At 45.6% G+C, this 18,302-nt stretch overlaps 1 protein-coding gene across 3 annotated transcripts in view; it reads left to right on the plus strand.

The window, feature by feature from the left end:
- LOC127592879 (catenin delta-2-like) overlaps nucleotides 1–18,302 on the plus strand; it is a 110,424-nt gene that overhangs the window by 22,384 nt on the left and 69,738 nt on the right. For all 3 annotated transcript variants that reach the window (XM_052053918.1, XM_052053917.1, XM_052053919.1), the window contains one exon: nucleotides 10,712–10,824. In XM_052053918.1, the coding sequence (XP_051909878.1) occupies nucleotides 10,712–10,824 (113 nt within the window). The remainder of the gene's footprint in view (nucleotides 1–10,711; nucleotides 10,825–18,302) is intronic.

Genomic DNA, 18,302 nt, shown 5'->3' on the forward strand with positions numbered 1-18,302 from the left:
TGCGTAAATGTCAGGAAAAATACTTTAGTTGGGGTAGCAATGCACTATTTTTTGGATGGATGAATATTTTGTTGCACAACCATCTCGGTTGAGATGAGTGCGTCTGTGTTGAAGAAGGGCAAGTATCGCGAGATCGATATTTTATCGTTCCCGTTGGAAATGTCAGCTTTTTAGCCACTCCTCCTGAGCTAATCGCTTGAAGTTGCGCAGAAAGTTGCAGTGGCGTTTTCAGCATCTCATGCAGATGTCCAGAGGGGTTTAAATCAGGGCTCGTCGAAATGCTACGAGGTTTTGTCATCGAGTATTTTGTTAAGGGGGATTTACCCCCGAGGCGGAGACCGACCTTTCTTCGGCTGGGCAGCGCATTTTCCAGCCGTAATTTTCCTGTAATCTTTTGACAGCGCCGATCGATAATACCATAAGTAAGAGGCGGTCCCTCGACATATGAGAAGCCGTAAAACAAGTTAGGCTTGGCTTGACCATTTTTTGTGCGCCGATTTGCTCTCTCACCTCTCCCTGGATCTTCTTTGAAAGTGAGGGACGAAGGTCCTATTTTGCAATGGGACCGTTGTTTTTGCTGGGAGTGTGTTTGTGCTTGTGGAGAAGAGGATGGCGAGCTCAGCATTTCAAACTGCCGAGTGAGGGCTGGTGTCACGTGACAAATCTAGGAGACCCGCTGCATCCGGGAGTCGACGCTCTCTTGGATGCTGTCCCTCACTTCCACCCTGCGCTCGTCCCTCACTTCACTCACTCCCGACAAACTCATCGTGGGAGGAAATTATGATGTAAATGATGAAATCGTGAGACGAATGTGCATACCGGCTCTCTCGCAGACACATTTTTCCAAAATAGATACATAATAAAAGATTTACTTGCTGCTTTAATTTCACACTTGATGTGTGGGCAGGCACTCCAGAGCCCTGCGTAGAAGCGATACAAAAGTTCATCTTCATAATTTGTCTGCTTTAACGGAGCGATCCCCAATGAGCCCAGGTCGAACAAAAGAGCATCACTGATGGAAGTTGCAGCCAGGGGGGGGGAAAAGAAAAACAAATCTTGTTCGGTGTGCCATTGGGACAGCACAATTCGGCCATAGCGGGGGAAACAGATTCTCGTTCTTGGCCCACCCCAGCAAATGGTTCTGCGTGGGGGGAATTTGTGGTGTTTGCAAATAATAACCTGCGTCTTTGCGTGCGGAGGAACAATTTCCTGCTCTCCTTCCACTTTGCTCACACGGGGAAATTAGTGACAATCGTGTTGAAGCCTGGCTTTTTTCCCCCCTTCCCTCTTCCCTGCTTCTCTTTCACTTTCCAACACTGCGCATTTAAAAATAGAAGACGATTTCAATGCATTAAGGTCACTCACCCTTCACATCTGTTGCTACAAGTGGCTCTGCCGCCCCCCCCCCCCCCCCCTTCAAGCAGGCTAAAAGCGTTTGATGAGAAGCCAGTCAACTTCATGCTTTAAAAGTCATCGTGGACTCGTGAAGTCGACAAGTCAACCATTAGTGTGTCTTTAAATCAGTCAATCTCCTTCCATGTTTATTTATTTTATTTTATTTTTCGGTGACATTTAGAAGCGCGATTTGAGTTAGTTGTGGTCCTCGTTGTGGGTGACAGCAGTCATCATTGGCAGAGCGGCGGATGAGTCAGTAAATGGTGCCTTTCCAAAAACGTGTTGAGGGGGGGGGGATTTTTTTTGTCCTCCTTGGCATCAGTGCACCTCAGACCGACTGTAGGATACTCCTGCAGGTTAAAATGAGCCAGCGAAACACTTTTAAAGGCTTGCTGACTCATTTTGAAAGTGTCTTGAAGGCACCCGCTTGCCCAGCAAGCATTCGGCGCATAAACAACTCTCAGTGCGTCGCTCTATGTCTGCACTGAAAACTGGACTTCTGAAACTGTTGGACTTGGCTTTTTTTATCATGATGCTTCCATGAACAACAATGCATACTGTCATGCAATTCAAGATGGAAAAATTCTACAAAGATATGAATGTTGGGCGGCACAGTGGTCGACTGGCTAGCACTTAATGGCTTTTTTTGGGGGGGTGGTGATTTGTATTGATGTATTTTTTCAGAAAGAGATGAACGCGCACCATGAAGTCAATTTCATACTTTGATTGTCTCCAACCTGCGGGCGCACTGCTTGATCAACAATGTCATGCAGCCCTTCCATCATGCGTATGCGTCGTGTGATTGTGTTGGATTGTTTGTTTGCCGTTCATTTGCATGCAGATTTTCTCGGCATTAGTTTATCTCTCCAACCCTCCTCCGGTTTAGAAATCTGCCACTCTCTTCCCAATGTCTCCTCATTTTCTCTCTCTAATGAGATGACATGGCCACAGTGTTCGTCTTCCACTTGGCGACAGCCTCTCCGTTGCCAATTATTGCGCAGTCGCCAGCTTTCTGTTTGCCTTTCGCGATTATATCTGTGTTTGCGTATACAATCTGCAAATGAGATGCGCCGTTCAAAGGCCGGCGAGATCATCAACAGTTCGGTATATGGCGGCCGCCGCGGACTATAGAAGTGACTGCCTCGTAAATAGTCGCAATTATTGACACGTAGAACACAAAATCTGTTTACGCAGTGGCATTTCAAAGACTTTGCAGCATTTCAATATCAACCATGCGTTTTGGTGTTCGAATGGCGATTTTACTCATCAGTTTTTCTTTTGATCTATCATGGGGAAAATGTTTCAGTCAACCTCCACAATTGAGTCAGCTCTAATATCAGAGCCGTGTCAGAAAATAGAGTCTGGACATTGGTGTGCCGGACTGGTTAGCACGCCGGCCTCTCAGCGCAGAGCCGCGTGGTTCGATTCGTGAGTGAATAGATGGATGGACGGCCGTATAAAAAAAAATGTGATTGTCCTATACACAAGCAGGGAGAAAACTCGGCACCAGGGGAGAGAAGTTGAGCCTGTTGCTCCATGATTCAGTACCAAGGACAGCGGTCAGAGCACATTTTGTTTGAAATGGACAACGCTGAATATGCACGTTAGAAATTATGATTCCGTTACTGGACCTTTTCAAATGTCTTACTTGGATTAAGCGCAGAGATGATCAGAATACTTTCATAGAGGACTCCGGAAATCGGAGAATATTTTCTGTTGAGCATGTGTCGTATTCTTTGTGACAAAGAGGAGCAAAGTGACAGAGGAAGAAATGCCTTCTTCGTATATCTTCTTCTTCTCCGCGTACGTTTATTTTTGCAACCGGGGTAGTACGTAGCGAGACTTTTATTTTTTTTTGCATGCGACATCTGGATAATTGTCTAATCGTCGTTTTCCGTGTAGTGCAGATGCAGGCGTATCTGTTTGCGTATTGTGTTCATTTGATGGTGAATGGGCCACACACACATACGAACGCATTCGAGCACACACACACACACACACACACACACACACACACACAAGGCCCTGTTCTGAATTGTGAATGGTTTATTTAAATAGTGTGAATGAACTGTAAAGAAAGAAGCTGGCAGAGATGCTTGTTAAGCCCTTTACCGATCATAGAAAGCTGCGCCGAAGGGCCTGTCTGCGATTTTTATCACCGTCATGCCTGTCGCTTCTGTTTAGGCTTGGGGACCGACATAATGTGTCCAACACGCACGCGCATGCGCACACAGACACGGAAACAGATGCCCGAATAGTCACGTCTGACACAGCAAACACGCAGAAGTTGTGTGTGTGTGTGTCTATATATATATAGACACACACACACACACTGACGGCCGACCTCGTCTTTTCAAAGCCAATAGAGCCATGTTTGTTTTTATTTGTGCCTTTGCTCCTTATGTGTGCCTTATTTGTGTTCTCATCTCCTCTGCCTTAAGAACACATTTGTAAAAAATATTTGCCACCGTCTTCTCTCTTTGAGTCTTCTCACCGGTCTCGCTTTTATACCGGAGGCATGCTAACGACAGCCTCCACGCAACGTCAAACTGCACATTTGTTGCCTGGATGCCTCTCTCAATTGGCAATGCCCTCCTACTTGTTTTCCTAGAAAGCCTCTTCCGATTTGTATACTGCGATGTCTGCTTGAGTTCACTTGGTGGCAGGTGTGTGTGTTTATGCAATGGTTTGCATGTTCCCGACCTGGCTAACCTATCAAAATGAATGCTTGTTATGGCAAGTGGATAGATGACCTTTGGGGCCTCCCTCGGGTCCTGACGCATCATGTGGAGGAGAGCTGGACTATTTATTTGAACCCTGCTATGTTCAGCGTGCTTTTTTTTTTTTCATCCTGGGCAACTCTATGCTTTCATACAGCAGCCGCATTGAACCACGCACTTTCATATATACAACCAGAGCTGTTCAAATAAATCCAAGTCCACAAGCCTCAATGGTGCGCTGCCAGTAAACGTTGACATGTTGACATATTTGCTTTTACGCGATTTTAAATATTTTTTATTTTGGTTTGGCAGTATCTATGATGGGTAAGATATTCCCTGCTTGACTTCTTTCCATTTCTTACCCACCCAAACATCTACTTACGCAGCTAGCAATTTACAAGCCTGCGCATCTGCCCGCCATACTGAGATACTGTACTTCAACAAATCACCGACAGATTTCCCGTACTTGTTGAAATAAATCATGTACGTTTCTAAAGAAAACAAAAAGCAAGATGTTACCAACCCCCCCTGCACCCACAACCCCTTTTTTTTTTACCAGAAATTACACACACTTATTGGATGCATTACTGGGTGCAGCGATGATAGCATGTCTGAGTACACACACAGACACAATTTGGACACATATGAAGCCGCCATGGCATTTAGGCGATGACATTTTCAAAATGACATTTTGTCCGCGGCCAAATCCATACTCGGGGAGCACGAACCGTTACGCGGAACACCGCTGTACGTCCGCACGTGAATGATGGCTGTCATAGACCGGGGGCAGTCGACCCTGATCGATTTTCCCCTTAATCCAGTGTCGGGATTTCAAAATCCTTTCAAGACACGAATCCATCGCTAAAGCATCTGAATAGTTTTGACCTTGGAAAGACCTTCCCACAGTTTTTTTATCGATGGACGGTAGCGCTCTTCTTATCAGTGCTGCTCCTTCTGCGGGATTCTTTAACACCCGTTTCATTTGATCAATATGCCTTGCTAATTTATCACGGTTGCTCAAGACAAACGATGTATCGTGATGAGTCCGTCTATTAGTTAAAGACTAAGCGCCACCGAGTTATGACACTTCAAGTACAAACATTCGAGGCTCCTCGAGGGTTTTAACAAGAAACAAATCATGCCATATTATTAGCCGCAATTGTCGCATAAAACCCGGAAGTTAAACACTATAATTCCGCTGCTTGCAACGTAGCTCCGCTTAACCGCCCGCTCTTGATTGTGCTGAGGGTCTGACCTAAACGATGGGCGGTATGACAGTATAAACACTTCTCTCGATCATGTCTTTGTAATTCTCCACTGCCGTTCGCAACAGTCAATCAAATGTCGCGGCCCGTGATTTTGTTCACCCGTTTCTAATATCGAACGAGCTCCGTTAATGGTCAGCCTTCAACAATGGCCAGTCGGTCGCGGAATCTATCACAAGTGAAATGCTTTGGAACTTTCCGATTGCATCCGTAGGGAATGGATGTGGAGATCTTTACGCGCGATCCAGACAATCTGTTTCAGGGGAGAGATAATCACAGATGAGTGAATCACAAAAGCTCCTCACCGGCACTCTCATTTCATCACGCATGCAAAAGCCATTTTGGAGACGGACGATGGAGATAAACGAGGTGAAGAAGTGCCGCCGCTCGCTTAAAGTGCTGCCATTTAGGCGTCTCTTTTGTTTACTTAAAAGTATTTATTAACAGGATCACATACGGGTATGATGTTATGATCATGAACATTGACGGTTTGACATTCTTCCTTTTGCTGAGTTGCGACTTGCTTTGAATATCGCCCATGTGCATCCAAACAGGTACCGGTAAATATTTTTGAAGCATTCTAAAAAAAAAAAATGTCATCATAGCGGACGTTGTATCGGTCTGTCGTGGTGAAGAAGGAGCTGAGCCAAAGGGCGAAGCTCTCAATTTACCGGTCGATCTACGTCCCAACCCTCACCTATGGTCACGAGCTATGGGTCGTGACCGAAAGAACGAGATCCCGGATACAAGCGGCTGAAATGAGTTTTCTCCGCAGGGTGTCCGGGCTCTCCCTTAGAGATAAGGTGAGAAGCTCAGTCATCCGGGAGGGGCTCAGAGTCGAGCCGCTTCTCCTCCACATCGAGAGGAGCCAGATGAGGTGGCTTGGGCATCTGATACGGATGCCTCCTGAGCGCCTCCCCGGTGAGGTGTTCCGGTCATGTCCCACCGGGAGGAGACCCCGAGGAAGACCCAGGACACGCTGGAGAGACTATGTCACCCAGCTTGCCTGGGAACGACTCGGGATCCCCCGGGGAGAGCTGGAAGAAGTAGCTAGGGAGAGGGAAGTCTGGGCTTCCCTGCTAAAGCTGTTGCCCCCGCGACCCGGCCCCGGATGAGCGGTAGATGATGGATGGATGGTCATCATTTCATGGTTAGTAGGCAAAATTAAATTGATTGTCATCTTGCTACTTTCCCGAAAATCAATAATAATAATATTCAGATCACATTTTATGCATATACTTGTCAGGCATTCATCGGACATGAGATGAAACGAAGCAGACACCTTGAATGGCTTGATTGTTTTGCAGCCAATGTTGTATTCTACATTGCGCAAATTACCTCCTAATCCCTTTTCCCTGAGCCTTTATTGACATTATAAAATAAAATAATAAAAAAAGGGCACTTTTTTTAATGCTAAAGGCATATTTTAAAATCAGGGCATTTACATTTTTACAGGCGAGTGCATGTAACAAGCAACACTAAAGCCATAATAAAGACGGACCAAGCTGAGTCTGCGTGCATATCTTCTTCGGCCAGACTCATAGTTTCCTGTTTACAGCTCTCAAATGCATGCTGTGCACACGTGCAGCCCCCCCCCCCCCACACCCTCCCTCTCCAACACACACCCACACGTGGATACGCGAAGTCAGAGTGAAATCAGAGACAAAGATGTTTTCTTTTTTTCCCACTGAGCTCCTAAATAATTTAACGAGGGGGGAGCTCCGTCAGAGTATTGGTGTGTTTGCGTGTTGAATATTTATCATGCGTATAAAACTGTTATGGGCCATCTGCTGGCAGTCTTGCATCTCAGATCTCTTGCCTTTTTAAAGGTGTGCTCCAAGTTGATGCGTCTGAAAGTGGTGTCAAACAAAACCAAGTGCCTGAAGTGCAAACGCCGCTATTGTCTCCCACTTCTGTAAAATTGACAGGAAGGAAGTGGAGATATGAAATCATATGTTTCGGGTGCTATAATTGGCTACAAAGCTGTCCTCTGTACGAGACGAGATTGGAAAAGGAGTTTCGGCGTAGCTGCGTGAAGGCGTCGCAGCGCATCATCCTCCCAAAATGTGACGAAGCTCCATCTATTTCCAACACGTTCTCTAAGGCTGTTTTCTGGAACAGAAGCCTCTGAGTGAAATAACCGACAGCCATCCCCAAAACAGAACCGACAGGGTTCTCGAGGAGGGTTTTTTTGCAAAGTCGCTATTTGTAGACGTCAGCGTGTCCGTCCGCAGCCTCAAGCCGCTTCCCCTTTTAAAGGAGCTGTTTTAGCTCTCTTGTCAAGACGGATTTTCTTTCCTTGCGCTTCAGACAATTTTACGCCGTTGAAAGATTGAGACGCCGTAACATCAGGTAGACCTGCTCGATTCTTGCATCTGGGAAGAAGCCCATGCCTATCATGGGTTTATCGAAGCATCCCGAGGCCGGGTACAGGAAAAGGGTCTGATTTTCCCTGTCCATAGGTCTTTACTGCGCACTGCTCTTGCTATAGCGCCTCCACGGTGGCGCAACACTGCAACTGCAGATAAAATAAAAAGCTGCAGCAGAGAGAGGGACATCAATCCCTTAATCAATTCTTATGATGCCATCCAATTATCTAATTCTCCCTAACCAGGCAAGAAAACCACTTTGGTGACGCCGAATTTAAATTGCAATTGTTTTGCAGTTGAAAAATAGAAAGAAAAAAAAACATAGCTGACTTGAGAGAGAGAGACGTCATATCCGTGCTTCTTTCTTTTCCCCCCTCCCTTCTCTTTCTTGAATATCTAAAGAGGGAGCATCAAGTGTCCTCCCTGTGGCCATCATCTCATGTGACTTTCATCACCACAGTCACCTCACCGTCCTCACCTGCAGGTATCGGCCCACCCACCCTGCTCGACTTTGCACTCATTAAAACGGCGGCAGGTGCGGAAGGAAGGCCACGGACGGATAAGTCTCTGAAAGGTGATCCCTTGGAAAAAAAAAAGTAGCACGTGACACCCGCGGGGTGGGGTGGTCTTCAGTATGCACGGGCGTGACGGACGAGAGCCGTGCGACCTTTTCACCGGCTCGCACTCATGCGTCCTTTTCCCCACTCTTTCCTTCCACTCATTTTTCCCTCTGCCGATTGAGGATGGAGAGGGGAGGGTTGAGAGGGGGGGAGCGTCACGTCTCAAAGAGAAGGTCAGAGCTCTGTTTGATAGCCTTTTGTCTCCCATCCAAAAACAGCGCCGCTAATAGCTACCCATAGGCCACTTTATAATGATTGGGCCTTATCTTCAGACACACACAGAGACCATCAAGCGCAGACGCCACCCGGCGTCTTTATGCTGGCGAGCAGGATCATTTGTCTATCGTGTCGAAAGAGCCACATTGTTTTTTTGGGGTGGGGGGGGGGGTTGGTTTTATCCTAACAAAGTGAGAGGGCAAGGCTGCAATTTGTTCCATTCACAGCTCTGATATCGGGGCCGCTGCTGTTATCTTGCATTTCGTCCAATCATGCAGAGCCCGAATACAATACTTTCCGAGGCGATACCAAATACCGCACATGGAGGTTGTTATCGCGTAGCGTACATTAAAATATAACCAAAGTATAGCGCGGCATTGGAATTCGTTTTTAGCAGAAAGCAGAACACGACAAGTATCAAGGCCTTTTATCACCAGTATATATATATAATATATATATATACACACACACATACTGTATGTGTGTGTGTATAGCAAGTAGAGCCTGCCAAACAGAGTAAGTACTGTGTTTTGGGAAAACTGGGGTGGGGCTGCAACTGCTTCCTTCAGCTAACCTTTCATACAATGACACAACTGATTCTTTGATTGATTGTTTTCATTTTAAGAAAGCTGGCTGCTCACAAATCAATTTGAGGCATCGAGCACAGTCGTACAGAGTTTGCTCGCGTTTGGCTCTTTAGCCACTGTGCTTTCAAATGACAATTTTCTCTCTCTCTCTCTCTCTCTCTCTCTCTCTCTCTCTCTATCTATCTATCTATATATGCTGTAATATCTTTACAGTGGGGCCTTGTTGCGTGCGTTTGTGCGTGCGTGCAAGTGAGAGGCATGAGAAAAGGGGGAAGAAAGTCTGCATATTGATGAGTAAGTGCTTCCTGAGAATGTTGGGGGAGACGAATTGCATTGCACCGTGTTGTAATGTTGAGGAGTTGAGGGGATTGAGCTTGGAGACTTGAGATAGCGTCTGGGGGGGGGGGGATCAAGTCATTCAGCGCTTCAAATGGCTTTGAAAACCAATCAGACCAGCACACGTGCTCTTTGCAACTCTCTCTTGCTCTCTCACACTGTCTCTCTTACACACACGCACACACACTGATTGTACTTGCACATTCCTGGTGAAAGTTACACACACGCACACACACACACGTGCACACACATTGATTGTACTTGCACATTCCTGGTGAAAGGGTGGCGGGACTCCAACAGTTCCGCTTATTGATCCGTGCGCACGTGATTCACTTGTATGTGAATGCATTTTTGCGCGCAGTCATTATTATGGTTCAAGGCAGATTTACTTCGAAGCTAAAGTGCTGATATATTAACTAGTCAGTGAGGTGCTTCAATAGCCAGTAGTGTGCGTGGTATAGCGAGCATACCAAATAGGTGAGCCTGACAGGTTCTCAAGAAGTCGCTTCACATGGCTGAAGCACTTCTGTGTTATTTGTCACTCCGCTCGAACTATCGGGTATGCAGAAAATAAATAAACCCCGTGCTCAAATGATACATCCACGTGGGGATAGCGCCATCCAAGGAGGAATTCCACAAATATGCTCATTAGCTTAATTTATACACTTTCAAAAGGAGCGCTTCTATTCAAGCGACAGTGTCAACAAAGGGATGAACAAGCTATTTTTGCATCTGGGCCTATTTTCAACCAGTCACTCCTCCTCCCACCTACTCTCGCACGCCAATCCCATCCGAGCTGAAAAGTCTGAGCGAAAAAGAATGATGACACCTATTTTGAGACGTTGCATTGCTGAGTGCTGTCTACGTGCTTCAAGGGAAACGTTGCATCAGGTCACGCGTTGTCTAAACAAAGTATTTTGCATATGTTGAGACCTTTCAGTAAAATGGAAACATTGCAATATGTACAATGAGACCAGTTTTTGTGTCATTATTCTTTCCAATTCATCGGTCAGGTGTCACCAAATAACGCCGATGAATCTCGCAATAACCGTAGTCGTTCCTTCAAGCATAATTGGCTGTTGACCTGTAATGCAAGTGGACGTTCATATTGCGGCCCGCCGCCATTCATGTACATTTCCACGTCCTCGTCCTTCCTTCTTTCGCTCCGTTTAACGTACGCCCGTCTGCCCTGCGCATCTACAGGAGCTGCAGTTTGAGCGCCTGACCCGGGAGCTTGAAGCCGAGCGTCAGATCGTTGCCACCCAACTCGAGAGATGCAAGCTGGGATCGGAGGCCGGCAGCATGAGCAGCATCAGGTGACGACCAAAGATTTTTCCTTTGCATGCGGAGGTGATGGCGAGTGAAGATCGGGTGCCGTATTCAGCTGTGTGTGTGTGTGAGCATGTTTGTGCGTTTTGGCTTTGAACATTTCCAGTCCACCCCCCAAAAAAAAAGGTTTGCCATAGCGGAAGTGTACTTTTTATAGAGACTCAGTTAAACTTTCTGCCGTTGAACTTATTTTCTGATGATGCAGTTGAGCAAGTTAGAAATGGATGAGCAGATAAGTGTGCCCTACATGCTAATGAGGCATTTTAATGCTAACAGCCCGAATATCGCGCTTGCCATCTGCTCACATTAAATCACCTTCCTCCGAAACAGAAAAAAAAAAAATCCACATTGTGAGTCAGAAAGTTGGGTTTTCACTTCTTCACTTCTCAGAGTGTTCTTTGGGTGTGTGTTTTTGTTTGGAGCGCTTCTGCAATGTCAAAGGGAAAACTTTTGTCAGAATGCAACATTTCTCTGACTCCCAAAGGAAAACTTTTTTTTTTTTAAATCTATTTGAGTGTATCGAAATTCCTGTGCTGATAAACACTCGAGCTTTAAATGCTTGACCACTTCACCGTGATTCACATCGGCACTTGTTGAGAATGGCGAGGCAATTTTATAACTTTAACGTTCTGCAAAGCGTTATGAATGTGATACTTTGATCCTAGGTCAGATTAATTCAATTTCCAATATTTTCCAGGCAGCATAGGTTGAATGCTGGTCAACAAAGCTGCTTCAGAACTTCTGAAATTGGAGTTTTGAATTGGAGCCGCCCCCCCCCCCCCATGCATGTGAGTGCGTGTGTTTGGGGAGGGCGAGGGGGATCCGAGCAGCACTACACGCCTGTCTGCTGTCTCATGGTTGCGTCATCCTTTGGTAATCACAGCAGATCTAGAGGATTAGTCGCGCGTATGCCGGCGGGGGGAGCTCATTATGCCGCTGAGTCAACGTTGATCCCCGCGCCCACTTGAACTTGTCAATGCGCGGTAACGCCGACGTGTGATGTGCGTTTGACGTCCCTGTCTGTGCATCACACCGGAGCTCATGTGTCAATTTGTCCAGCTTGATTTTCGTCTCGCCGTCTTGATTGACGTGATCCTTTTGTTCCGATTGTTCCCAGCCCAAGTATAGATAAGGGCATCTCTGTGATATGACCGCGAATGATCGGAGGTGATCTGATAGCATTCAATGAGATGTCGCTAACCTTTGTGTAACATCGCCGCTCATTTCCCCGGGCTTCCATTATGACAGACGGACTCCATTTACATTTGGAGAGATGTTTTACAGTAGTGCATGACATTCAATAGAATTATTTTCAGGAATCAGAAAAGGACAAACTGATTTGCGTGACTTACAGGATCCATTAGGTCTAATTTATTCCCCACAAATTCTCTTCACTGACGAGCAGAGAAACAAACAGAACAACAAACATAGATTTATCATTTTTTAAGGTCAGTTGAGTTTTCAAGGTTAGCAAGGTTGTCCTGTTTGTGCCTAAAGTCGGCTGGTATCGGCTCCATCGCACCTACAACCGAGTCAGAATGTAAACTTCCAATCATATTATAGTATAGTATAGTATAGTATAGTTCAGTCATATTATGTAATTCTCGACATATAAGTGGCCGCACTTGGTAACCTTTTTTTCTTTTTTTTAAAAAAATCATTCAAATTTGGCAGGAATGTTAACACTTTTATCAGCTGTGTGTCAAATTTACAAGACATTCCATTTGGCTTTACAGGGTCTTAAAGTTTTAATAGTTCAGCACGGGCCCGGACACTGGTCTGAGTGAGACAGTGCAAGTTACTTTCATATGGAGTTTGTACCCCCCCGTTTATATGTAGCGATAAATGGTTGATGTTCTTGCCAGTGTGCCGTGTGCCTTTCTGTCCATGTTCTCTTGAATCAAGAATTTCAGGCATCTCCTTGGACCAAAATTGTTCAGCTCAGCAGTATGTTGTTCACAGCGCTGTTGCGGGCCCATCCCGGCGAACATCTGTTCAACTCTGATCTGCTGGCTTGCAACGCCGCGGCACTTGACAGCAAGGAAACGCACGTCTGTGTGTAGCAATGACACCGATTCGTGCAAGTGTGTGACGCCAAATGCCACACGGGGGGCTAATTTATCTTTTTTTTTTTAACATTAGTCAAAAGCGGCGGCCCGTGGGGAAACTCTTTTCTCCTGCTGTCTCGTGTGTGCTTTACTGGCCGTGTAGCTCTGGGCCTCTTTTTTTCTTTTCTTTAACTCAGTCACATCACTTTCATTTGATTTAGCTCAGTTGGAAATGCCATGTTAAAAGAAAGAAAGAAAAAACAACCCCCCCTCCCCCCCATTTAGACACCTGAGAACCGTTTGGGGGGCGGGGGAAAGCATAGTCGAACCGTGTTCTTTAATTTTTTTCATTCATTCATTCATTCATTCATTCATCTTCCGAGCCGCTTGATCCTTACTAGGGTCGCGGGGGGTGCTGGAGCCTATTCCAGCTGTCTTCAGGCAGTAGGCGGAGGACACCCTGAATCGGTTGCCAGCCAATCGCAGGGCACACAGAAACGAACAACCATTCGCACTCACACTCACACCTAGGGACAATTTAGAGTGTTCAATCAGCCTGCCACGCATGTTTTTTGGAATGTGGGAGGAAACCGGAGCACCCGGAGAAAACCCACGCAGGCCCGGGGAGAACATGCAAACTCCACACAGGGAGGCCGGAGCTGGAATCGAACCCAATACCTCTGCACTGTGAAGCCGACGTGCTAACCACTGGGCTACTGGGCCGCCCGTTCTTTAATTTCTCTTTCAATATTACATGGTGATTAATAAGATTTGGCCATTTGCAAAGGGTAGACATCTGTAAATGGGTTTCATTGGATTCAACCTCGCATTGCGCATGCCTGCACTGCAAATGGAATTCTAGCTAAGCGGCATCGTAAGTCTTCTTGACAAGTGAGGCGATACTGTTTATGACACCGACAGTACGAACCAATATTTAAGCATCAGGGGTCAATTGTAGCTATAAAATGAGTTCTGCTTTTGTGAACTTGACTTGGCCCCCGCAGGTAGTTTACAGATGACGCGTCAACTTGAGCGAAACAAATGTGATTTTTACATCTGCGCTTTCCTATGGAATTGTTTTAAGAAGGCAGAGAGAGAGAAAGAGAGCCAGCAAGCAGTAGCCATGCCAGGGGTGGAAATGGGGGGGGGGGGGGGGCGGAGGAATGAGAAAAGCTAATAGATAGCTTTCATTACCCCATGGCAGCGCCACAAAATGGCTTCATTGATTTATTATTAGTATTTTTTTCCCCGCTATCTGCGTCTGTATTTCTCGCCTCTTCTCCTTGTCTCATTTTCTCTTTCATTTGTCCTCTGCCCGATTGCTCTCTAGCCTCTGTCATTCCTCGGCTTTTATTTTTCAAATGTTATTTTACTCGACTGTTATGCTTACAGTATATATACACTCTCAGTATGTCTGTCTCATTCTCAAAGACCCGACCGCAAGTGTCTCTGACAATATTGCTTTCCTATGCATTATTCAGAATCTGCATGATGTCTCCTCTGCCTTGGTTGGGTCCCATTGCCTTCACAACCACCGACATTCTACTATGGATTTCATTCACAGATTAGTGCAGAAATAGGGAATGATGATGATGATGATGATAACGTCAGGTACATCTTGAACTGGATATAACGTCTTTTTTGAAGCACATTTGTAATGTAAATTTTGCCAGTTTTTAATGATCTGTTCTTGCTAAATATTTCAGTGCATGGGCATAGTCCTGTCATTTATTTAGCATGAGAGTCATAGCATGTGGATTATGCCAATACTGTAAACAGACAGTCAAAGTCTAAGTCCCCCCCTTAGGTTTTAGCTGCAGAGAGAAATCCATAAAACATAACCAAACACACAAACACCAAAACCGTATTTCATTATGGCTGACATCTTATTGTGACATTTTTTATGAGTACCAGGCAAAATAGGGACATGGAGGGCCTTATTTTGGTACATCGGCAAAATAGCTAGAGAAAGAAAACTCCACCCATGCCGGTCGTTCTTTGAGTGGAACCTGGCTGCTGACCGTTTGAATTTCTGTCAGCCTAATAAATCAGCCTATTATCAATCAATGAAGTGTAAGGCGTAAGAGAAAGGAAATATGAGATAGCTGTGTAACCAGTCACGGAAAATTTCTTTTTGAAAGCATCAAGCTCAAATATATAGCTTAAAGTCACAAGGAGATGTGCAAACTGAGAAGTGCAAGGTGTAAAGTTCATGTCCTCAGGTTATAGCGGCTTTTAGTTTACACATCTGCCAAAGTCCCCTACGGGAAGGTCAGTGGGAGGTAAAAAGTGATAGATTGCGTTTGTGTTGTTGTGCGAAAAAGAAATCAAGAGAAAAGCAAATTAGTTAGCCTGCGTGCGCACGTTTCGCCGATTGTGTGCTGGGGGATTCATTATTCTAATAAGTGCCATCAAATTATGCATCAATTCTGCCGTACGTTTCATGTTTTCCAAAGCGGCAAGTAGAGTTCAGTTTATCTCGCCGCAATTTGGGCAATCAAAAAGAACAAAACAAAAAAACAATCAAGCCTTTGTTTTGGTTTTCATTTCCTGAAAATTGAAACTCCTGCCTTCAAACTGCCCTTTGCACATGTCTTAAATATGACAAGGGCGAAATGAACTCGTATGATTTAAGGTAGTGGAAGGCACCAACACCTACCGACAAGATTTCGATTTTAACTTGCAGTTATCTTTTTTACGCGCTTATATATATCTATATTTCGTCCCTGGTCACTTCCTTGTTTTTGCCAGGACTAAAATATTATCCAATTAGATTCCTTTATCTCACTATAGCTCACTCTCTTCTCTCAAGTTGGGTGATAATAGAGGGATCCATCACACCATTAGCTGCGGGCGCTTTTATACGCTCAGCAAAATGCTGCATCGAGAGAACTCAAATTATCGGCAGCGGACGCCCACCTTAAAATATGCTCCACGTTGGAGTTTATATGCACGCGTATGTGAGTGAATGCGCACATGTGAATGATGAGAGCAGAAGTCACAGTCCCTCCTAATGACTGATGATACATTTCCCAGGAGGAGAGGAGAGAAAAATGGTGGCAGGTGGGCCCATCTCTCAGCCGGCTGTCTATCTCTCTTTCTGCTTCTCTCTCTGTTGTTTCTTCACACACTTGGATGTATGCGTCCATGTAATTACATCTTTGTGCTTTAGGAAATATTATATGTGTATATTTTGGGTGTGTGGATATAGATCCTGATTGTTTACATTTGTAGCACAATTACCTGTATCCTCAATCCTGCAGGACCGCGGGCCGATACACAGTTCTATATTATATGACCATATAAGAACATTTGATATTTCTTTACTAAAAGCACAGAACAAAGAACGGGTCACTTTCTAATGATAGCGTTTTTGCCTGTTCTTTGTTTGGGGGGGATGCATTGGTTTCTTTCCAAGATGTCAAATGATGTCAGGGTGGTTTTGAAATGACATGCTTTGCCCAGTGTGTCTGTCGTACAAGTTGTGAATGTGAGGCTGGATAAATGGGCCATGTTTATTTCTGTAGGAGTCAGCAGCTGGTGACTCCATGTCAGCGGCAAGGAGATGGAGGCCTTTAGGGCAACAGTAGCATTGTGAGTGCGTGCCCGTGTGTGTGCATGTGCCTGTGCATGCGGGTGTGTGTTTCTGCTTTGCACTAGTGTGTCCCCACTCTGAGGCTAATGGAGGAGGAGGGTGGGTGGGGGGTTGGTTGGTTCATTAAACATGCAAATGAATGCTTATCTTGCCCCAACACCAGATATTGGTGCGAATAGATAAGAAGCAACCACGGTTCAATGCCAGAGAGGCAGAAGCAGAAAACTGAGAGCAAACTGCAACCAAAACATTGACAGTGAATGGCGAAAAGAGCAAGAGCCCAAAAAAGTACGCACTTGCTGGGAAAAAAAGGCCGGGAGCAAAATGCAATAAGGGATCCTTTTAACCCGTAAATTATATCAGCCGCCACCCGATGCCCATTCACCAACTTTTCTCACTCTGTGGTACAAAGCAGCTACGTAATGAATGGATTGCTGTTTTTGCATCGCCGCCTCATAAATTATGTTGGTTTGCCCTGCAGAGCACCGTGTAGGTCCAAGGCAGGTGATAAATGTGCCAGAGTAGAAGAATAACAATGTCCATGACTTTTTTTTTTTTCCACCCCACGTCCAAAATGCTGATCTGTGCTGAGCGGGCTCCGCTGCGCTCACGTTCCCCGGCGACCTCACGACATATCACCCGCCGATGTATGGGCAACAACTACTTAACTCTTCGGGATATTGCTGCTTATGTATTGTTTGGAGAAGTCTGTTATTATCCATTGATGTGGAAATATCCCAGGAATTGTTTTGGTGCTCACACAAGCACCGAAAGGTTTTTAAATGGGTGTTTGGAGCTTGCCTCGCTTGTATTTATGTGTCTGGGATGTGTAGGGTGACATTTTCATCTGCGTCTGGGAGAAAAGTTTACAACTGGATTAATTGAAAGCGGATTAGGAAAAAAAATGTCACGTTTCATGAGAAAGGAGAACTGAGATGTTATGCAGAACCGTATCTCTTTGGTCATAATGCCATCAAGGGGATCGGCATTATGACAAAATCTCTTTGTGTTTCTTGCGTCACACTTAAGAAAAACAACAACAAAAAAAAAACGTTTGTGGTGTTGTCTTCTAAGTGGTTTGTAGCGTTACAAAGATGTGGTGGAAAAATATTCCTCAACAGAACAGAGAAGTTCAACCCAAATGTCAAGATGTTCATTCATTCATTCATCTTCCGAACCGCTTGATCCTCACTAGGGTCGCGGGGGGGTGCTGGAGCCGATCCCAGCCGTCTCCGGGCAGTAGGCGGGGGACACCCTGAATCGGTTGCCAGCCAATCGCAGGGCACACAGAGACGAACAACCATTCACGCTCACACTCACACCTAGGGACAATTTAGAGTGTTCAATCAGCCTGCCACGCACGTTTTTGGAATGTGGGAGGAAACCGGAGCACCCGGAGAAAACCCACGCAGACCCGGGGAGAACATGCAAACTCCACACAGGGAGGCCGGAGCTGGAATCGAACCCGATTCCTCTGCACTGTGAAGCCAACGTGCTAACCACTGGACTACCGGGCTGCCCTATGTCAAGATGTATGCTTGGTATTTTTTTATTTTTATTTTTTTGAAATATCCGAATGCGACATATTGTGATAAGATCATTCTGGGGGTGAGTTCAGCTGCTGTCACAGACCAGCGATATCGGTCACAAGTTTGCTGCACCCTGCCGGTGGCTGCTGCATGTGTGTGTACTGTATGTGTGTGTCGCATCAAAGCGATTGTGTGCATGAGTGAATGTCTTCTGGGAACAGGGCTTCCCGAATTGAACAACAAAGGGTTTATATTGGTCACGTTCATCCAGCAGAAATTTCCTCATTTAAGTG

This window comes from Hippocampus zosterae, chromosome 20 (assembly GCF_025434085.1).
Source record: "Hippocampus zosterae strain Florida chromosome 20, ASM2543408v3, whole genome shotgun sequence".
Lineage (NCBI taxonomy): Eukaryota > Metazoa > Chordata > Actinopteri > Syngnathiformes > Syngnathidae > Hippocampus > Hippocampus zosterae.